The sequence below is a fragment of the Muscardinus avellanarius genome, assembly GCF_963383645.1.
Source record: "Muscardinus avellanarius genome assembly, chromosome: 5".
In the NCBI taxonomy this organism is placed as follows: domain Eukaryota; kingdom Metazoa; phylum Chordata; class Mammalia; order Rodentia; family Gliridae; genus Muscardinus; species Muscardinus avellanarius.
The window spans coordinates 76,655,407-76,678,667 of NC_137790.1; the positions used below are offsets into that span (position 1 = coordinate 76,655,407).

The following is a 23,261-nucleotide window of genomic DNA, read 5'->3' on the forward strand; positions in this document are numbered from 1 at the left end:
CAGGTGTCCTAGTTACCTGATCTTGGAATTTGCATACAGTGACTTTATTGGGCTGATGTAATTTATCTTCCTTGATCTTTTCAGATTCTGCAGGAAGGAAAAGATGATTAAGAGAAGGATTAACCCCAGATGACCCTATTTTATCTGCACAGCATTTTTTTTTTTTTTTTACAGTACTGGGGATGGAACCCAGGGACATTCTACCTCTGAGCTACATCTCCAGCCCTATTTTTTATTCTTTATTTTGAAACAGGGTCTCACTGAGTTGCAAAGGGCCTCACTAAGTAGCTGAGGCTGTCCTCGTATTACGATCCTCCTGTCTCAGCCTCCCAAATGCTGGGATTACAAGTGTGCGCCACCACGCCTAGCTCTCTGCACAGTATTTATAACCATATGCTTTTTCCCCTCAGTGAAATGGGAGCTCCATGACAGGAGCACCCTGGCTCCTTGCTCTCTGTACCCCTATTGCCTGAGTAGTGTTTGACACATGGTAAGTGCATGAAACAAATTAGATGAATAAAGAATACCCCTAAGTATGACACTGACATCCTAGCACTTTAAAAACATTATTTAAAGGTACTGTGGAGGCTGATCAAGGCTTAACCTGGATATGATGGAGGCATAGTGTTTAAATTATAAGAAAATATAGCTAGTATCCCTCTGGTATGGAGCCAAAGCTACCATCTGATAAATTAAAGAACAAATACTGCCCTCTGATGGTAGTTTTTCTTTTTTCATTTTAGCAGCAGTAAATATCCTACTTAAGATTAAACTATGACTGCCAGCAGTGGCAGAATCGTGGCACTGTCGTGGTGTACAATGCACTGGCTAGTTCAAGACAATTTTCATAGCCCCTACCCACACACCCAACCTTTCCAGCTAGATTGCTGCCCCTTCCTCTCTGCAGAGACATGCTGGAGCCCCACTGGTTAACTTGGCAGTGCAGGGGCGGGCCTGCCCAGAAATGCTATCAAGAAGACAGTGACACAGCTTGATTGCTTGGGCCTGCTGGGATGCAGGGGGTGACCTCCAGGAGGGCACCTGTCCTACTGTCTGGATGCTCAACTTGGCCTCTTCCTTTTTTGACTCAAGCTTTCCATTCTTTCCTGCTTCCTGTTCTCGGCTCCTCTCATAGGTGGAAACGTGGAAAGTTTGAAATATGTCAGTCCATTGTATTAGAAGGATTTCCCCAAAGCCAAACAGATGTTAATCTCCCTAACATATGGGCTATCCGTGTTGACATACAGTTTTCAAAAGATTTAAAAACATAACTCTCAGACAAATATAAAATGAGTAAATGCTTAATATATGTTAACTCATTGATAAAGGGGACCTAAAAATGATAAAGCCGGTTCAAAGAGTATTAATAGGGTATTATAGTCTAATTTTAATTTACCAGTTTCATTTCTGAGACTCGTTATCAGAAATAAGAGGCATTTCTAAGTTTCTTGAAGGTAGAGAACACATCTGACCCAAAAATGTGAAAATTGTTAGTGAGATTTTAAATGTTGGCCACCATGCCTGGCAAGAAGTTTTGAGAGAAGCTGGGCATGGTAGTCCATACTTGTAATCCTGGTACTTGGGAGGCTGAGACAGGAGGATCAAAGGTTTGTGGTCAGCCTTGGCAACTTAGTGAGGCCCCCCCACAACTTAGTGAGACCCTGTTTCAAAATAAAGAATAAAAAATAGGGCTGGGGATGTAGCTCAGAGGTAGAATGGCCCTGGGTTCAATTCCCAGTTCCGCAGAAAAAAAGTTTTGAGAGTTTTATCATCTCTCTCATATTCACAATCTAATCTAATTGAGAAATACTAACATACTCCAAAACAGGAAGAGACTAAAAAGAAAAAGAAATACCTTAAAACATATATGAACTTGTTAATTATCCAAAACTTACAAATGAGGCAAAGGATGAGGACCACACATTTTCTCAGTGTCACGTTGGAGCAACAGTGAGATGCTTATCAATCTAGGGAGACCCTGTGTCAAAATAAAGATAGAAACAAAAACAGGGCTGGGGGGTAGCTCAGAGGTAGAATGCCCCAGGTCCAATCCCCAATGACACACACACAGTAAACTAATCAAGAGACAAATATTCTCATGTTAGAAATGGGAAGTTCCTGCCGGGTGCGGTGGCGCACGCTTGTAATCCCCGCGCTTGGGAGGCGGAGACAGGAGGATCGCGCAGGTTCGAAGCCAGCTGCGCGCACTGGCTTAGGAGACCCTGTTTCCAAAAATAAAGAATAGATCTGGGAGTGTAGCCCGGAGGTAAAAAGGCTTCCAGGAACCCCAGTACCACCAAAAAAAAAAAAAAAAAAAAAAAAAGAAAGAAAAGAAAAGAAAAAGAAAAAGAAAAAAGAAAGAAAAGAAAGAAATGGGAAGTTCCTTGGATCAGGTGTCCACATTTAAGTTACCAAAAAAGAATATTCACTAAGTTTCAAGAATACCCTGTCTTCCCAGGCGTGATAGTGCATGCTTGTAATCCCAGCATTTGGGAGGCTGAGACAGGATGATTGCAGTTTGCAGACAGTCTCAGCTATTTAGTGAGACCCTTTGCAACTGTTTCAAAATAAAAAATAAGGCTGGGGTACAATGCCTCTGGGATCTATCCCCAGTACTGCAAAACAAAACAAACAAACAAAAAAACCCCAACCCTGTCTTGAATGTACTACAATTGTTTTCTTTTTGCTTTGAATGGAGCAAGCATAGGAAATTTTATATATCAAAATATAAATGTATAGGCTGGGCATGGCGGCACATGCTTATAATCCCAGTACTTGGGAGGCTGAGACAGGAGGATTGAAAGTTCACAGCCAGTCTCAGCTATTTAGTGAGGCCCTCCAGAACTTAGTGAGATCCTGTTTAAAAATAAAGATTTAATAGCTGGGCGTAGTGGCGCACACTTGTAATTCCCGTGCTTGGGAGGATCGCACAGGTTCAAAGCCAGACTCAGCTCTTAATGAGGCTCTCAAGCAACTTAGTGAGACCCTGTTTCCAAATAAAATATAAAATAGGTCTGGGAGTATAGCCCAGAGATAGAAAAACCCCTGGGTTCTACCCCCAGTACCACCAAAAAGCAAAATAAAATAATAAAGATTTAATAACAGGGCTAGGGAAGCAGGTTGTGATGGTGCATGCTTGTAAGCCCAGTACTTGGGAGGCTGAGACAGAAGGATCACGGGTTCGAGGATAACCTCAGCTGCTTAGTGAGACTCTTGCAACTTAGTGAGACCCTGTTTCCAAATAAAGAATAAAAAATAGGGCTGGGGGGTAGCTTGGAGGTAGAATTCCCCTGGTTTCCACTCCCAATACAACACACACAAAAAAAAGGGTTGGGGGTGTAGCTTGGAGGTAGAATGCCTCTGGGTTCAATCCCTAGTACTACACAAATTTATGCATATGTATTTATGTATTTATATATATATCAACTCTTCAAATCTTTTATTCCTTCTCTCAGTATTTTTTCTTCCATTGTTCCTAAACATCTATTAATTATATGCTTTTACATTTTCTTTCTCAAATTATTGATGTAGTTGCCAAAACTATAGTTAGCATTGTATATATGTATGTATGTGTCTTACTGGCGATTGAACCCAGGGGCAACTCTACGTCCAAGCAACACCACGGGCCCTTTTTATTTTTTTACTTTGGAACAGGGTCTCACTAGGCTGTTGAGAGTCTTGCTAAGTTGCTGAGGCTGATCTCAAGCCTGTGATCCTCCGGTCTCAGCCTCCCAGGTACTGGGATTACAGGCACACACCACCGTGCCCGGCCCATAATAAGCCTTCTGTATCTTCCCATATGACGTTAGCATTAGGCTGATTTCTTCTTCCCTTTGCCCCTCACCAGTGTTCCCAGGAGCATTCAACATCTGAGCTGTTGCTCCTTCGGATTTCTTGATTTCACAAGACTTTTTAACTTTCTTGATTTTGTGGATGTCCCTCTCTGACTTGGTTTGGCAAGTTCAGACACTGGATCTCATTAGCACCAGAACTTGCTAAAAGATCTCCCTTCTCTGACTCACTTACTTTGTCTTCTCCCAAGTTCACCTGCCACAACCTGCCAGACCTGCCCTGATACTACTCTTAATTTTTTTTCTTTTCTGTACTGGAGATAGAATCTATGGATATTCAACCTCCAAGCTATACCTCCAGGCCCTACCCCCTTTTTTAGAAATGGTCTCACTGAGTTGCTGAGGTTGGCCTGCAACCTGACATTCTCCTGTCTCAGCCTCCCAAACTCTGAAATACTGGGATTATAGGCTTTTACCACCATCTGGTTTCTTGTTTTTTTTTTTCTGTTGTTACTGGGGATTGAGCTGAGGAGCAGTCTACCTCTGAGCTACACCCCCAGGCCTACTTATTTATTTTTGAAACAGGAGCTTGCTTAGTTGCTGAGGGCTTTGCTATGTTTCTGAGAATAGCTTTGAACCTGCAGTTCTCCTGTTTCAGACTTCCAAATATTAGGATTACTGGCACGTGCCACCATGCCCATCCCCTTTTTGGTTTTTCTAATGGCTGAGCTCCTCCCATTTTATGCAGCTGCCTCCAGGCTCTTCAGGACACCATCCAGCCTTAAAATCCAAGGTCCATTAGACCCAGCGTGGTGGTGCACGCTTGTAATCCCCACGCTTGGCAGGCTGAGCCAGGAGAATCACGCAGGTTTGAAGCCAGCCTCAGCTACTTAGTGAGGCTTTCAGCAATTTAGTGAGACCCTGTTTCCAAATAAAATAAAAAATAGGGCTGGGAGTATAGGCGGGAGGTAGAAGCCCCTGGGTTCCACCCCCAGTACCATCAAAAAAAAGAAAAAGAAAAAGAAAACCCAAGGTCCATTGCTTGGTTCCACCTTACTGCTTCCCTGGCTTTCCTCAATCCCTCATACCCGGTCCTGTCCACAGTATCAGTCTCTTCACACAGATCTCTGGGCCCATCCCTGAGACACAGGTGATGCTTACTGAGTCTGAAAATGGAAGAGGCCAATAAAAGAGGCTTGTTCCATTATTAACATTTTTTTTTGGTTGCAAGAAATAGAAAAACACAAATTAATTAATAATTAAAAATTAATTAATTAGTAATTAATTAACTTGTGGTACTCCAGATCCAGCATCTAAGCATTTAACTTTGCACATCAATTGTTGTTTATCTCCTCTGGCCTTTGCTTGCCTCTTCTGCAAAGCCTTCTCTGATCACCCTGCCAAAAGCACTGGCTTCCTCTTCTTCCCCTATTCTTGCCACCCTGGTTTTCTTTTCTTTTCTTTTTCCTTTTGTTTTTGTGACACCCAGAGGCCTTCTATCTCCAAGTTACAGCCCAGCCCTATTTTTTATTCTTTATTTGGAAACAGGGTCTCACTGAGTTGCAAAGGGCCTAAGTAGCTGAGGCTGGCTGCGAACCGCAATCCTCCTATCTCAGCCTCCCGAATGCTGGGATTACAAGCATGGGCCACTACACTCTGCTTATTTTTTAGTTTGAAACAGGGTCTCACTAAGTTGCTGAGGCTGGCTTCAAACATGAGAGACTCCTGTCTCATCCTCCCAAGTACTGGAAAAACAAGTGTGTGCTGTCACACCCAGCTTGGCACCCTGTTTTTAATACAGAGCACTTATCACCTGACATTGTTCTGTGTATTTTATGTTTGTCTATGTTTTATGTTGTGTATTTTATGTTGCCTCTCCAACCACACTAAACCCAGTAAATGCAAGGACTTTGTTATGTATACTGCTATATCTCCATGATTAGATACAGCAGGTGCTCAGTGAGTGAACATACATACTGAATGAATGAACATTTTTTTAATTTTAATTTTAATTTTTTAACATTTTTATTTATTTATTTATTTTGGTGGTACTGGGGTCCTGGAAACCCTTCCATCTCCGGATTACACTCCCAGACCTATTTTATATTTTATTTGGAAACAGGGTCTCTTAACCCAGCGCAGCTGGCTTCAAACCAGCGCAATCCTCCTGTCTCTGCCTCCCAAGCGCGGGGATTACAAGCGTGCGCCACCACGCCCGGCTTAATGGGACATTTAATAGTAAAAAGAGTAGGAATAAACAGGTAGAAAAGAGTGACAGTTTTTAGTTTTAATGAATAGTAATTTCCTTGTAGAAAAGAGTGCTTCTACCAATTAGATAATATTCTAGTAAGAACAAATGTATCTGTACATTTGTTAAACAAAGATCCTCTCTCTGTCATCCAAACTCATGACCAGGCTGAAACTGGCAGTACCTACTGCTCATTTTTATGGGTGGACTTCCCATTTTACAAACAAACTCTCATTTATGGGAAGATGTTCCCGGTTTCAGATTGTTGTTAGCATATATTTTCTTATCCCAGAGGAGCAGAATTCCTCTGTGTCCATCACATGACATCCACTTGCAGCCACAGGGCATCTGCAGGGACACTTCTACTCCAGAGTTACATACATACAAAGCACCATAGTATAGAAAACGACATAACGCATAAGGGATAATTTCCTAGTAACCACATATGCCCTCCAATTTCATCGCACTAGAATATTCTCACTGATCCTTATATAAGTTTCCATTTCCTGTCTCTATGCCATCATGCCTTCCTCTCATCAGGAACTCTATGCAAGCTTCTATTCACATCCTACCATCTCAAGGAACAGGCAAGGTCCTATATCTCTCCACTAAAGGAAAAAAAAATCTTCCCTATTTTACTCAGTAGTTATCTAGGCTGGGGCCTTCTTTAGCCTTTATCATCTGGCTCTGATATTTTTGCTGCTTAATACTGTTAATTAGCTTTTCACAGATTTTTGAGTTAACTTCCAATTAGATTGCAAATCCCTTTAAAGGCAGATTTCTATACTGTTTTTCCTGTATTCCTCATATACCTACATAGTAGATATAAATATCCTGATTTTACAACTCAACATGTATAATTATTGTTCTTTACAGATTTTTCTAGAACCCATCTATGTTCTTTATATGAACATGGATATTCTGCTATCCCAAAAAATTGAGTATTTGGTATCAGAACTCGTCAGCTGACTCTGTGTCCCAACCACAGGACTGCAGCTCATCCTGTGGGAACTCAACCTCAATGTCATAAACAAAATTTGGATCATCCTTCTTCTTCTGATTTTTTTCAAAAAGCTCATCCATGATGCTCTTCCTTTTGGCAAGCTCCTTGTCATCTAGTTTGTTCAGGTCTTCCTCAGGATCAATGGTTGTTTCCCGTTGAATCTCTTCCATCGTTTCTGCCAAACTCTGTCCCCATAAGTAACCACGTAAAAAAGTGAATAGCTTCTTTAGCTGCCTCAGGGAGACTTGTTCCAGGTAACTCTTGTGTCGTGGATTATTCTTCAATTGTTCAGCAGCTGTAGCACAATCTAAGAGGGAGATAAAAACCCTATATATCCCACATGTCATGTACAACACGAACAAATTAATGCACCACAAAGGACTGCAAGGGCCAAACGAGAACAAAAAATTCAGAACTCTGAAGTCAAGCCCGATGTGGTGACGCAGAGTTGTAATCCCAGTACTTGGGAGGCTGAGACAGGAGGATTGCAGGTTCACAGACAGCCTCAGCTACTTAGTGAGCCCCCCCATAACTTAGTGAAACTCTGTTTCAAAATCAAGAATTAAAAATAAGTCTGGAGCCGGGCGTGGTGGCACATACTTGTAATGCCAGCATTCGGGAGGCTGAGACCAGAGGATCGTGGTTCGTGGACAGTCTCAGTTATTTAGTGAGGCCCTCTGCAACTCAGTGAGACCCTGTTTCAAAATAAAGAATAAAAAATAGGGCAGGGGGTGTAGTTTGGAGGTCGAATGCCCCTGGGTTCTACACCCAGACCCACACACACACAAAAAAAGATAAAATATAATATAGGGCAGGGAGTGTAGCTCAGAGGTTGAATGCCCCTGGGTTCCATTCCCAGACACACACACACACACACACAAAAAAAATAATAATAATAAAATAAAATATAGGGCAGGGAGTGTAGCTCTGAGGTCGAATGCCCCTGGGTTCCATTCCCAGACCCACAAAAAAAAAAAAAAAAAAAAAAAAAAAAGGTCTGAAGGTGTATGAAAGTGTAGCTTGGAAGCTTGGAGGTAGAATGCCCCTGGTTCACTCCCCAATATTAAAACAAAACAAAACAAAACTATGAGTCATTGTCTACATTATAGCCAAGTGCTAAATGGCTTTATTAGAATAAATTATTTTCTAGAACTATTCCTTTATAATAAATTGAGCTTTAAGCATGGAGAGGGAAGAATGGTTGTATGTTTTAATTCCTTAACTTATAATCTCTTTGTGGAGATGTTTAAACATTCAAATAAAAGGGGGGGATGGCAGTATAGCTCTTAGTCTCAGTATCATGCAGTATGTTGAGACTATAAAGAAAGAACATTTGAACCAGGCATTGTGGCAAATGCTGGTAATCCCAGCACTTGGGAGGCCGAGATGGAAGGATTCAAAGTCAGACTAAGTAATTTAGCAAGGTTCTCAACAACTTAGTGAGAGGCTGTTTCCAAATAAAGAGTAAAAAAAAGGGTATAAGCTCAGAGCACCACACACATAAAGAAAAAAGAAAGAAAGAAAGAAAGAAAGAAAGGAAGGAAGGAAGGAAGGAAGGAAGGCAGGCAGGCAGGCAGGCAGGAAGGAAGAAAGAAAGAAAGAACCAACACTTGAAGGGTCTTCAAATTAGGAGACAAACCAGTAGAATAATGAAAGTGGATCAGGGAGGGAGGAAGGGAGGGAAAAGCAAGGTACAGGGAAGGAGACTGACCAAATAATGTTATGTGCCTATGTAGAATATCACTATAAATTTCATATACATAACACCAATAAAACATTTTCAAAAACATTTGGGAGCTGGGCGTGGTGGCGCACACTTGTAATCCCAGCATTCAGGAGGCTGAGACAGGAGGATCACGGTTCAAGGACAGCCTCAGCTACTCAGTGAGGCCCTTTGCAACTCAGTGAGACCCAGTTTCAAAATAAAGAATAAAAATAGGTCTGGGGGTGCAGCTCAGAGGTAGAATGCCCCTGGGCTCTAACCCCAGTACTGCAAAAAAAAAAAAAAAAAAAATTGGAAGGAGAGAAGGGAATTAATATCACTGAATAATTGTTATCTCATTTAACCCAAAGTTCTCCAAGTACTGAGATTACAAGCACCATCATGTCTAGCTTCAAATTATTCTTATTAAGTGATTTGGAGATTATTTAAGGAGGGGCCAAAATATGAGTTACCTGAAAATTTTGAAAAGTTTCGGATTGGCATGATGCGCTGGCGACTCTTTCCCTTGACCTCATTCTCATAAATCAATATAATAGCTGGAGGTTGGAATCGAATCCCACATTTCTTGGCAGTGCAGGTCATTCTCACATAAACTTCAGGGTAAATCAGAGGAAATCTGATGAAAACGTTAGTTGGATTATAATTTCTTGCTAAGGGGTGGGGTACAAAACAACAAGGTGTTGGATAAATCTCCTTCCCTTTGCCCCTTCTCCTCTGCAGATCTGGCTGTATTTCAGTTCTAGAAATGTATGCTTGGTCTATGACGCTTGATACTTCAAGGCTTATCCTCAAAATTCAGTTTGGCACTGGTTAGTTTTAGTCTGTTGGATCTTTAGATTTTCTGGTTTGTTGAAGGATGTAGTAGTTTTGTTCACAGATGATTCTGGTATTACAATTCACTTTGGAGCGCTTAGTGTACTAGAGTCTTACCAGAGACTGTATATGAATCACTGGTTGAGCAGAACAGACCTATAGGGTGTGTGTGTTCTCTCTTTTATACTAAAGATTGAAATCGGGAACACTCTGCCTCTGAACTATACCCCCCTTTTTTTTTTAAAAAAAAAAAGAAAGGCAGACTGCCACGTGCAGAGCCTCATTTGGATGTGTCTGGAGTCTTGGAAGCTTGACTACCCTACGTTCTCCTACAAATGGACCTTGAGAGCTTGTCTGGAGGTTCTAGCAGGGGAGCGCAGCTACTCCTATACCCTTGACCGAAGACCGGTCCTCCTCTATTCTATTTCCTATACCCTTGACCGAAGACCGGTCCTCCTCTATTCTATTTGGGAGGGATGCATATGGAGCGGTGAGGGAGGAAGGGGACACCCATCTAGCCAGCCAGATCAGCCGAATCAACCCTGGCGATCAATGGGATGACAGATGTCACAGCCAGAGAGCCCTCATATCCAACTCCCAGCCCTCTTTACTTTTTATTTTGAAATGGGGTCTTGCTAAGTTGTTGATGCTGGCCTTGAACCTGTGATCTTCTTGTTTCTGTCTCCAAGTACTAGAATTATAGGTGTGTGTCACCACGAATGACAAGGTATTTTCTATTTATCAATTAAGAAAGTATTTTTTTTATTTTTATTTTTTTGTGTGTGTGGGTCTGGGGATGGAACCCAGAGGCATTTAACCTCTGATCTACACCCCCTGCCCAATTTTTTATTCTTTATTTTGAAACAGGGTCTCACTAAGTTGCAGAAAACCTCACTAAGTAGCTGATGCTGTCCGCGAACTGGGATCCCCTGGTCTCAGCCTCCCAAATGCTGGGATTACAAGCGTGCGCCACCACGCCCGGCTAAGAAAGTATTTTAAAAGTGGAAATACTAAAAATCAATAAAATTGATTGAATATCAATTTTACTTTTTCTGGGCCTATACTCTTTTTTTTTTTTTTTTTTCAGTACTGGGGATGGAACCCAGGGGCATTTTACCTCCAAACTACATCCCATCCCTATTTTTTATTTTTTATTTTTTATTTTGAAACAGGGTCTCATTGAATTGCAAAGGGCCTCACTAAAAAGCTGAGGCTGTCTGCGTTAAACCATGATCCTCTTGTCTCAGCCTCCCAAATGCTGGGATTACAAGCGTGCGCCACCACATCCAGCTATACTTTTATCTTTTAAGATATACAATATTTTTTTGCCGGGCGTGGTGGTGCACACTTGTAATCCCCATGCTTGGGAGGCAGAGACAGGAGGATCGCGCAGGTTTGAAGCCAGCTGTGCTGGCTTAAGAGACCCTGTTTCCAAATAAAAATATAAAAAAATAGGTCTGGGAGTGTAGCCTGGAAGTAGAAGGGTTTCCAGGAACCTCAGTACCATAAAAAAAAAGATATACAATATTTTTGTACCATATATACTTAGATGATATACAGGACTTAAAAAGTTAACTTATGCAATTATTTCACCATTGAATATTTTAATTAGACACAATTTTTGTATAATTGCCAAGTAGATTTGTCTAATGGGTGTGTCATAATCTATATTATCAATTCTTATTGTTGGATGTGAGAATTCTTACTCTTAGAAAGTAAAATCATAAAGACTTGCTTTTTCAAATCACTGTGCTCTATCTGATCTGATGCAATGATCAAATACTACTCAGCTCACTTTCCTGACATGTGATGTTAGTAAACTTTCTAGGAGATCCTACTGAGCACAGTATAAACTGTACATACTAGAGCAAGTGCTGGTACTTGTGAATGATGAATGAAATTAATAATCATGTAGGTTTCTTTGTTTTCTTTTTCTTTTTCTTTTCTTCTTTTTTTTTTTTTTTTTTTTTTTTTTTGGTGGTACTGGGGGTGGAACCCAGAGGCTTTCTACCTCCAGGCTATACTCCCAGACCTTTTTTTTTTTATATTTTATTTGGAAACAGGGTCTCACTAAGTTGCTGAAAACCTCACTAAGTAGCTGAGGCTGGCTTCGAACCGGTGCGATCCTCCTGTCTCAGCCTCCCAAGCGCAGGGATTACAAGCCTGCGCCACCACGCCCGGCTCTTTTTCTTTTTTTGATACTGGGAATTAAACCCAGGTGCATTCTACTTCTGAGTTAGACCCCCCAGCCCTTTTTATTTTATTTTTTGCGGGTCTGGGGATGGTACCCAGGGGCATTCAACGTCCAAGCTACCCCCCCCGCCCTATTTTTTATTCTTTATTTTGAAACCAGGTCTCATTGAGTTGCAAAGGGCGTAAGTAGCTGAGGCTGGCCGCGAACCGCGATCCTCCTGTCTCCCGAATGCTGTGAGCCACCACACGCGGCTTATTTTTTTTTTTAAATAGAGCCTATGTTGCTGAGGCTGTCCTCGAACCTGCAATACTTCTGTCTCAGCCTCCCAAGAACTGGGATTACAGGTGTGCATCAGCTTAATGTAGTTTTTTGACTACAGACTTTGTCTTTTTAAATTTTAACTTTTATTTTTTTTAAAGTAGTGTTTGGCCGGGTGTGGTGGCGCATGCTTGTAATCCCCGCGCTTGGGAGGCGGAGACAAGAGGATCGTGCAGGTTCGAAGCCAGCCTTGCTGGCTTAAGAGACCCTGTTTCCAAATAAAAAAAGTACAAAAATAGGTCCGGGAGTGTATCCCGGAAGTAGAAGGGTTTCCAGGGACCCCAGTACCACCAAATAAATAAATAATAAATAAAGTAGTGTTTGTTCCTTGCTTGGGATGCAAAATAATTCCAGGAGGTTTATAGCAAAAATTACTACCACACCTCTCTCCATAGGCAATAAGATTCAATTATTTTAAGCAAAATTTCCAAAATGTATCTCTATATTTCTTCTTAACATGCATATACTACTATTTGCAGTTTTCCATAGACTGATACACTCTTTCCTCTTAGAGACATCCACCCTAGGGCCCTGTGTTCTGCTCTAATCTGCCTGGGGAGCTCTCCATTCAAGTACTAACCAGGCCCAATCCTGCTTAGTTTCTGAGAATTGAGGAGAGCAGGCGCTCTCAGGGTGGTATGACCATAGACCCAGGGAGCTCTCTAGGCCTGTTTACAGATTCTGGTCTTTGGGGAGCGGAGGAGAGCACAGTCACCTAATTACTCTTCTTGGACACGAATACTTTTCTGTGCAGGGATCAATGACTGTGAAGATCTTGATAATGTCCCCCACAGCACCTAAAGGGGTATGGATTCCCCAACGCGTAGACGATCTTGCCCTACTCCTCTCCTTACCAGCACGAGGCTGACTTCTTACCCTTAAAAGAAGTACAAGAATGTGCATCTTCTGCAGGCCACAGTCAGAACCGCCGGGAGAGTTGTTTCTCAACCACACTGTGCAGAGAAGCACTAAGCCGACTCTGAAGCCAGGCCAGAACGTGGCGCTGCAGGAAGGTGCTTACAGCCGCAGTCCGCCGACGCGATCCCGGGCAGACTCCCCAGCAGGAGGCTGGAGTCCCCGGACATCCCGCGATCGCACGGAGCCGACTTGGAGGACTGCGAGCCTGGTCTAAGGTCGCCCTGGGCGTCACTCCCGCTCCCTCCCGCCAGCCAGTCAGCCGTTCCCAAGGCAACAGCCGGCTACGTCATGACGCGTGCGTCGTCTCGGCCCCGCCCCGGGGGCGGGCGCGCGTGCGCGGGGAGGAGCCGGGCGGGCCGCCGAGGGGCGCGGGAGCTTCGGGGGCCGAGCGCGCTCTCCGTGCTCTCCGCGCGGCTCGGAGTCGGCGGCCCTGCCCTCGCAGCGGCGTGAGGCGGGTGTAGACCCCTTCGCGCGCCCCTCGGGCGTCCGCCGCCGGCGTCCTGGCTGCCCGGGCCGCGGCGGTCCGGGCGGCGGTCTGGCTGCTCCTCGCGGCGGCGGGGCTCGCCTCCCCCGACGCCCCCTTCGGCGCTGGTGAGCGGCCGGGCGGGCGGGCTCGGGTGGGCGCCCGCGACCCCAGGCCCCGCTCGGCGCCCCGCGGAGCTGCGGCGGCCCCCGCGCCGCCCCTCCACCTGCAGGCGGCCCGAGGAGGCCGAGACAGGCCTGGCTCGCGGCTCCCGGCCGGCGGGAGCCCGGGGCTGCACGGCCGGGCTTTGTTCCGAAGCGGGACTGGAGCGTGTTACTAAAGTACTGAAAGCCAGTTCCGCCGTGCAGCGTCGGGGTGCTGTGGGACGCTGGCAGCTCCAGACCTCTAAGAGGCCCGAAAAACCCCCGCGCCCTGCAGGTTGCTCGGGTGGGTGGGTGGGTGGGTGTTGCAGGGACTAGTTTTGTTTTACAAAGGATTTTGATGATGGGCTGGGCCGGAGTTTGTGTATGATGCCGGGCTGGGCCTGAGTGCTGTGCCTACTGCTGTGGAGCCAGCCCTGAGCCACACATTGCCCCCCTCTCCTGGAACTTGCAGGGTAGTAAGGGAGACTCGCTCAAAGGTAATTACAATAAAGTGATAATGCTTGAAAGGAAAGTCAGCACCAGCCGGGTGATCACCGTTTCCCCATCTGTAAAATGACAGTGTTAGACTAGTATGTGTCCATCAGCACAGTTCTGCTTTTTGTTTGTTTATATATTAGGCTTCCAAATTTATTTAATGATAGGATTATAAAATCAAAAAGAATGTTTAAGCAACTGGACTTGATGTCTCTAAATACTCTTCCAGTATTAGCATTTCATAATTAAAAGGTGTTCAAAATTCCAGAGCTGGTACAAGTTATCACAGCCAATTAAAGTATATATATATAAAATTTTTTTTTTGCGAGTATGGGGTTGGAATCCAGGGACATTCGACCTCCGAGCTATAACCTCTGCTCTATCTTTTATTCTTTATTTTGAAAAGGGTCTCACTAAGTATCTGAGGCTGTCAGTGAACCGCGATTCTCTGGTTTCAGCCTCCTGAATGCTGGGATTACAAGCGTGTGCCACCACGCCCGGGTCTAAAGTATGTATCTTGAAAGTGAATTCAGTTGTAACAAATGAGTTTGGAAAATGACACTTTGACCTTAAAAATCGTAGATAGTGTTTGTTATGCTATTCGTAAATTAGCTTTTCTACAACCTCAAAATAAATTGTTTATTACTGTTTAGAGTATATTCCAATAGAATTTTAACCTATTATTCTGCCTTTGTATTTCTTTTGTGGTACTGAGGATTGAACCCAGAGGCAGTCGGCCTCCAAACTGAACCCCCAGCCCTATGTTATTTTTATTTTGTAGCGATCTTGCTAGGTTATGAGAGCCTCAACACTTGCTGAGGCTTTCTTCCAACCTGTGGTCCTCCATTCTCAGCCTTCCAAGTGCTGGGATTACAAGTGAACACTCTGTTTTTCTAACTTGTAGTTAGATATTAGCCCTTACTCCCCAGTTCTAATTAAACATGATGAAGAAAAATCTGGATTTGTACAAGATATATATATATGTATCATTGTTTATTTGGGAAAAGAATATATGCTTCTTCAAAGCAGTAGATTTCTTTACCAGAGAAGATTAAAAAAAAATATATTAGGCTTTAAAAATCAGACAAACTTTGCTTCTAATTAGTCACTTAGTTGTGTGAATCAGAACCAGTTACTAACTTTTAAGTCTGAGTTTTCTCCTGTACAAATGGCAATAATTTCGCCTACCTGTTTTGCTAGGTTGTGAAATTAAAACACACACACACACACATACATCCCAAGTAGAGTATTGGCGTATCAATTTTGTCCCTTTTTTTTTTTTCCTATTCTTTTTCCCTAATTTCAAATGGTTTCACCTTCATGACATTTTTCTTTCTTTGTTTTTTAAGTTTACTTATTTATTTAGGTACCAGGGAGTGAACCCAGGGGCATTCTACCTTTGAGTTACACCCCACCTCTTATTTTAAAACAGGATTTCACTAAATTGCTGAGGAGCTTGCTAAGTTTCTAGGCTGGCCTTGAACCTGTGATACTCCTGTTTCAGCCTCACAAGTACTGGGATTATAAACTTAAGCCCCCATACCTGGCCATGTCATTTTTTTTTCTTTTTTCTTTGATATGAGGATGGAGCCCAGAGGCATTTTACCTCTGAGCTATACCCCCAGCCCTATTTTTATATTTATTTACTTACGTATTTATTTTGCGATATTGGTGATGGAACCCAGGGGTATCCTAACTCTGAGCTACACCTCTAGCCCTATTTTTTATTCTTTATTTTGAAACAGGATCTCACTGCTTTGCAAAAGGTCTAAGTAGCTGAGGCTATCTGTGAACTTTGATCCTCCTGTCTTAGCCTTCCAATTGCTGGGATAACAAGTGTGCGCCACTCCCCCCCCCCCCCCCCCCCCCGTTATTTTTATTTTGAAACAGTCTTGCTAGACTGATGAATCTCACTGCTTGTTGAGGCTGTCTTCAAACCTGCATTCTGTCTTAAGTTCCCAAGTACTGGGATTATAGGTGTGTACCACCACACCTGGCTCATGTCATTTTCTTTAGAGTATCTTTTCAGGAATACATCTAATGTTTTCAGTGATATTCCATAATATGTGAATTTTTTTTCTTTTGTGGAAATGGGGATGAAACCCAGGGGCATTCTACCTCCAAGCTACACCCTTAGCCCTATGTTTTATTCCTTATTTTGAAACAGGTTCTCACTAAGTTGTGGAGGGCCTCACTAAGTAACTGAGGCTGGCTCTGAACCTGCAATCCTCCTGTCTCAGCCTCCCAAGTACTGAGATTACAAGTGTGCGCCACCACACCCGGCTACACTTTTAGCTTTTGAAATGGGGCAAAATTTCACAGCACAGTGCCTGGCAGTATTGATGGTAGACAGAAACCAAGGCTTTAGTTATATATTTACACTTAATAATAGTTTTATTGTTTGAATTCTGCATGGAGCCAGTGTATTAAGGTATCTGGTTAATCTAAGTTTATATAGGAACCCTTTGAACCCTTACATGCCTCCATTTTTTTTTTCCTTTTTTTCTTAACTCAGCAGCTCTAAAAGACATTAATGTACAATCCTACCAATTTGGAAGCATGTATGTTAGAACAAAAAGTTGCCATTATGAATCTGATAATTGCACAGATTTCCTGACTCTATATGTTCTGTTTCTTTTTGGTATACTGAGATCACCTGAACAAAAGTTTTTTCTTTTTCCTTCAGTACTGGAGATTGAACCCAGCGCCTCATGTTTGGCAGACCAGCACTAGAACAATGAGTTCTACTCCTAACCCTAAAGTACTTTTATGCCAAGTTAGATTAGTCAGCCACAAAAAGAAGAAAATTGGATGCTCTCCTTAATATGTGGAAGCTAGGGAGAAAAAGGGTCATAGGAGGAACTGTAGATGAAGAAAGAGAAACCATAAATGAGCAAATAAGATGACTTGAGGGGGATGGGAGTTGTGAAGAGAAAAATTCCCTATGGTACATTCATAAACATATCAAAGTCAATCAGCAAGCCAAACGTGAGAAGGGAAGAGGGGGGAGGGAATGAGGTGGGAATTGGGGAAGGGCTAGCTTGTTTGCACTTATGCCTCTACCATCTACATTAAGATGTATGAGTACAATGCACCAATTAAAATTAAAATAACAAACACTTGTCTAGAGCACTCACTATATGGCAGGCTCTTAAGTGTTTATATATGTTAATTTTTGTGACAGCCATAGAGAGAGAAACTATGTTGCCCAAAGACATACTGCTATTAAGTGACAGGTTGGGATTTGAAATTAGACAACTAAACTCCAAAGTCAGTGTTATTAACCACTATATTATACTGAGAATAGATTTATATTGCAGCTCAAAATGCTTAAATTTTAAGTTTTTATTTTGCTTTTAGGATGGCCAGATTTTCTAGCAATTAACACCTGTTGGGATAATTATTTTCTAATTATTTAAATATTCTTTCATTGAGTGCTTATTTAAAGAAAGTTATCATTCTTGTAGGCATAAGGGCCACTTGTTCTGAAATTATTTTGAGGCAAGAAGTTTTGAAAGATGGTTTCCACAGGTAAGTTGCCCATTGATTTCTACTTGCATTAAATTACTATCATAATTTAGAGCAAAAAAATTGATAGTTCAGATGTAAATTGAAAAATCTCTTAAAAGTTTATCAGTGGTAGATTTATCATGTGTGGTTCATACTTAGAAATAATGGTTAAAATAACAAGAAGGAATTATACTGTTAAATTATATAGATAACATGAACATGTACAATATTTTATTTGATCTTCACAATAGCTGTGAGACAGATGTAATTTTTCTTGTTTTACGGTACCTGGGGCTCAGAGAATTTAAATGATTATATAATTCTATAAGAATTATTTAAATAATTCTAGAAGTTAGGGTAACAGAACTGGGAATGAATATGCATATAATCCAGCTATGCCACTCACAGTATTATGGCAATACATTGCATATCCATGTTTATAGCAGCACAATTCTTTTTTTTTTTTTTTTGCGCTACTGGGGATGAGACCCAGTGGCGTTCTATCTCCGAGCTACACCCCCAGCCCAGCTCAGCACAATTAATAATAGCCAAATTATAGAACCAACCTATTATGGGATAGACATACAATGGAATTCTACTCATCAGTAAAGGACAATTACATCATTTTAAAAAATGGATGGACTTGGAGAATATTATATTAAGAAAGTGGAGGGTCGTATGTTTTCTCTCATATGTAGAATCTAGGGAGTAATTGGGCTACAAGAGAGACTTTAGGTAATGGGGGAGAGACTCCAGTGGAGCGAGGGAGGTGGACTGGGGAGGAGGGGAGAGTCCACGAGAGATCACTGCATGGACATTATGTACGTAGTGAGAATACCAGTGCCGGTCTCTGTATTGGGAAGGGGAGTGGGAGGGAGCCAGGGGAACCTGCCAAGTGCTGTGCCTGTGTCACTGACTGAGCTACATTATGATGTAGTTCATCAGTGCACCAATAGATATATAAAAAAGGTCATGGCGACAGAACTCTGACTCATTTAATATAGAGAAATCGTTTAGTAGATGTAGGGTGAGATAAGTCAGGTAATTTGGTAGATGTTAGGGTGATAGAGCTCTGACTCAGATTTAATACTGTTAGTCTGTACTTCAAAGCTAAGCTCTCAAGTACTATGCTGCACCACTCTAAATCCCTTTTTTTTTTTTTTTTTTTGCGGTACAGGAGATGGAACCCAGGGGCATTCTACCTCTGAGCTACACCCACATCCCTATGTTTATTCTTTATTTTTAAACAGAGTCACTGAGTTGCAAAAGGCCTCACTAAGTTGTAGTGGAGGCTGTCTGCAAACCGCGATCATCATGTCTCTGCCTACCAAATGCTGGGGTTATAAGCATGTGCCATGATGCCCAGCCTAAATCACTTTTTTTTAACTGGGTGTGGTGGCTCACACTTATAATCCCAGTATTTAGGATTACAGACAGGAGAATTGCAGGTTGGAGGCCAGCCTCATCGCTAGTGAGGCCCCCAGCAATTTAAACTGTTTCTAAAGAAAAAATAAAATTAGGCCTGGGAGTATAGCTCAGAGGTAGAATGCCTTTGAGTTTGTTCCACAGTAACACACACACACACACACACACACACACACACACACACACCAAAAAAAAAAAAAATCTTATTTACTAGACTTTATTCCAAATGACTAAGCTCTTTCCAAGAATGAAATTGTCTTCAAAAGATTAATGTTAGCCGGGTGTGGTGGCACACACTTATAATCCCCGCACTTGGGAGGCTGAAACAGGAGGATCACACAGGTTTGAAGCCAGCCTCAGCTACTGAGTGAGGCTCTCAGCAGCTTAGTGAGACCCTGTTTCCAAATAAAATAGAAAATAGGTCTGGGAGTATAGCCCAGAGGTAGAAAGCCCCTGGGTTCAACCCCCAGTACTGCCAAAAAAAAAAAAAGATTAATGTTTGGTGCTGGTGATATAGGTCAGTAGTAGAGTGTTCTCTTGGTATGCAGAAGGCCATAGGTTTGATCTCCAGAAAAACAAATATTTGCTAGTATTGAAGATCTTTAAAAGACTGACAAAAGTGTGGAAACTGTTCCATAAGAAAACTGCCTAAATTTTAAGGCTTCTCAAAGTGATTACTTTGAAATGACTCTTAGATATTTGATATGTGATTTTTTTTTTTTTTTTTTTTTTTTTTTTTTTTGTGGTGCTGAGGATGTGTCACGGACTGAGCTCAGTCGGGTCGTTATTGTCCGCTCCCGGTCAAATCCTCAGAAAGATGGGGCAAAAGGCATGTGGAGTTCTGCAGAATCTTATCTGCAGCGATTCTTTCCCTTTAGGGACTAAATTTTCTTTAGGTCCCTAAATGACGACGCTTTGGAAAGAACCTGAGGTGGACAAAGGCTTCTTGAGCCAATGACACTTTATTACAAAAACCCCAAGAAATTTATACCCTTTACCAGTAAAGTTAAGAAAAAAGGGGGGGAGGATGTCTTTCAGCTGGCTGTTGGCCCTCGAAGAATTAACTCCTGTTCCTCTCCAAGGTCTTGTAGATAAGCAGTTCCAGGTGGCAGCCTCCCAGAATAGTCAAGGCTTGGGAGCTTCTCGGGGAATCTTCTTTAACTTTTCCTGGAACTTTTCCATCTTTTTGGGCTCAGTTCATATAGCAAGTGTGGGGAAATGTGGTGATTCAGGTGGATGTGATGGAGTTTCTTCAGGTGTTGGTACCTTATCTTCTAAGTCTGAAAGCTTAAGCATACTCACAACACAGTTTGGCAGACAAAATACCACAAACAACACCACAAGGTTCTTAGTTCTAATTGTCAGATGTATTTCCTTAACTGCTAAGCACTCTTCTTTAGACAACAAGCCTATTAAAAGCCTACTCATCTTTAATAATCCACTTCCCTGTCACAAACCCTCTGCAACCTGCTTCTAACTTTCTAATTCCTTCCTTTCCCAGTTGGGACTTTCTTATGATAAGCTCTTCTTCATGCAAAAATGCTTTTCTTACTCTTACGGTATTTCCTTTCCTTCATACATATATATTTAGAACGTCTGTCCTTTATTTAGTCATATTCATTTTTAACTATGCCGTCAGTCAACAGTCTTTTTCTTTGGGTCTATTGTATTTGGGCAGCTAAGTTGTTTATCAACTAAATTGCTCTAAGGTCACACACAAGGTTTTTCTCTGTCTCTAGGCAGGATTTCAAGGGTAAACAATAACTTTGAACTGAGCTACTTTGTCGGAGTTAATGGATAGTGATGAAGGTCGGAGGCCATTTGTGATTGCTGCAGCTGGGGTGCTTATCACAGTACCTGAATTCTGGCCAGTTTCTCATTATTGTTGAGCAGAGCCAAGGACGTTTAGACAAATTATTAGAGAGTTTATTTCCACGGACTCAGTTTCTTTTTATAGTCCTGATTTCACATCACTGGAGCAATTCGTGTAGAAAGTTAAAAGGAATAATAGTGAAGGGTATCTAAAAGTGGGGGGTACTTTGGCCAGAGACGATACCTCTTTCTCGGGGCTTTTTTGCCGATTAACTATGTGGAGTGGGGTCTCAACACATAGATGCCGAGGCAGCAGGATGTCTTGGCAAGGATGGAACCCAGAGGCTTTCTACCTTCGGGCTACACACCCAGACCTATTTTATATTTTATTTGGAAACAGGGTCTCACTAAGTTGCTGAGGGCTTCACTAAGTAGCTGAGTAGCTGAGGCTGGCTTCGAACCTGCATGATCCTCCTGTCTCAGCCTCCCAAGTACTGAGATTAAAAGCACCACCACACCTGGCTTTGATATGTGAATTATGATGTACATAATTTTAAATCATTCCATTTCATAGTCGTGGTAAACTAAAACATCTCACTTAGCCAGGTGTGGTGGCGCACACTTGTAATCTCCGCGCTTGGGAGGCGGAGACAGGAGGATCGCGCTGGTTCGGAGCCAGCCTCGCTGGCTTAAGGGACCCTGTTTCCAAATAAAAAATATAAAAATAGGTCTGGAAGTGTAGCCCAGAGATAGAAGGGCTTCCAGGAACCCCAGTACCACAACCCAGCACCACAATAAATAAATAAATAAATAAATAAATAAATAAATAAATAAATAAATCTATCTATCTATCTATCTATCTATCTATCTCACTTTCCTTTCCAAAGTTAGTGGGTGAATGGTTAGGAGATAGGAGATGTAGAAGGAAGAACTTGGACTCTCCCTTCCCCCTTTTTTGTGGCACTGTCATTGAACCCAGAGGCATTCTACCTCTGAGCTACACCTCCAGGCCTATTTTATTTTTATTTTGAAACAGAGTCTCACTAAGTTCATGAGAGTTTCACTACTTGTTAAGACTATCCTTGAACTGTGATCCTCCTGTCTCAGTCTCCTAAATACTGGGATTACAGGTGTGCTCCGGCCCCTCTTTTTTCAGAAAGCTTTTAGTTATGTTGACTTGCTCTTAGGGTGGGTGAAGAAGGATTAACAGATTATAGACTGAAGTTTTTTATGTGTGTTTTGGGTATTTTTGTTGTTCAGGGCTGAGGGTTGAACCTAGGATTTTATGCATACTAGGAAAGTGCTTTACCACTGAGCTATATCCCTACCTCATTCATGAAATTTTTGTTGGGATTCTTTTGAAATTCTAGATCACTTTAGTGAGAGTTGATATGTTAACATTAATGAATCTGGGCATGGTGGCGCACACTTGTAATCCCAGCATTTGGGAGGCTAAGTCAGGAGGATCACGGCTCGCAGCAGACAGCCTCAGCATTTTTTTTTTTTTTTTGGTAGTACTGGGGGTGGAACCCAGGGGCATTCAACCTCCTAGCTATACCCCCTGCCTTAATTTTTTTTGGGGGTGGTGGTGGTGGTACTGGGGGTGGAACCAAGAGGCTTTCTACTTCCGGGCTATACTCCCAGACCCATTTTTATATTTTATTTGGAAACAGGGTCTCACTAAGTTGCTGAGAGCCTCTCTAAGTAGCTGAGGCTGGCTTCGAACCTGCGCAATCCTTCTGTCTCAGCCTCCCAAGCGCGGGGAATACAAGTGTGCGCCACCACATCCGGCCATTCTTTAATTTGAAATAGGGTCTCACTAAGTTGTAGAAGGCCTCACTGAGTAGCTGAGGCTGTCGGCGAACTGCAGTCCTTCTGTCTCAGCCTCCTGAATGCTGGGATTACAAGAGTGGGCCACCACACCCGGCTCAGCCTCAGCTATTTAGTGAGGCCCTTTTGCAACTCAGTGAGACCCTGTTTCAAAATAAAAAATAGGACTGTGGGTGTAGCTCAGAGGTAGAATGCCCCTGGGTTCCATTCCCCCCCCCCAAAAAAATAATGAGTTTTCCACTCTGTTAATATGGTGTCTTCATTAATTTGGAGTTTTCTTTTTAGTTTATCTTAATGTTGTAGCTTTTGTAGTGTAGGTCTTATACATTTTTGTTAATTTTGTCCCTAAGTATATTTTTTATTGTTAACAGAATTGTTTTTTTTTTTTTAATTTAGTTTTTGTTGTACTGGGGATAGAACCCAGGGGCTTTGTACCTCTGGGCTATACTCCCAGACCTATTTTATACTTTATTTGGAAACAGGGTCTCACTAAGTTGCTGAGAGCCTCACTAATCTGAGGCTGGCTTCGAACCTGTGCGATCCTTCTGTTTCAGCCTCCCAAATTCTGGGATTAC

At 42.3% G+C, this 23,261-nt stretch overlaps 2 protein-coding genes across 2 annotated transcripts in view; one reads left to right on the forward strand and one right to left on the reverse strand.

Annotated features, from left to right (window-relative positions):
* Nucleotides 1–6,990: 6,990 nt before the first annotated feature.
* CEP19 (centrosomal protein 19) lies at nucleotides 6,991–9,347 on the reverse strand (the record flags this gene model as incomplete). The annotated part of the gene is made up of 2 exons (XM_080696374.1): nucleotides 6,991–7,349; nucleotides 9,218–9,347. 2 exons carry the CDS (start codon nucleotides 9,345–9,347, stop codon nucleotides 6,991–6,993), a joined length of 489 nt encoding a protein of 162 aa, XP_080552500.1.
* Nucleotides 9,348–13,296: 3,949 nt separating this feature from the next.
* Nucleotides 13,297–23,261, forward strand: part of PIGX (phosphatidylinositol glycan anchor biosynthesis class X) — a gene marked incomplete at both ends in the record, with an annotated part of 36,918 nt that continues 26,953 nt past the window's right edge. Inside the window, 3 exons of the mRNA XM_080696539.1 lie at nucleotides 13,297–13,428; nucleotides 13,470–13,803; nucleotides 17,577–17,640. Of these exons, the coding sequence (XP_080552665.1) occupies nucleotides 13,297–13,428; nucleotides 13,470–13,803; nucleotides 17,577–17,640 (530 nt within the window). The remainder of the gene's footprint in view (nucleotides 13,429–13,469; nucleotides 13,804–17,576; nucleotides 17,641–23,261) is intronic.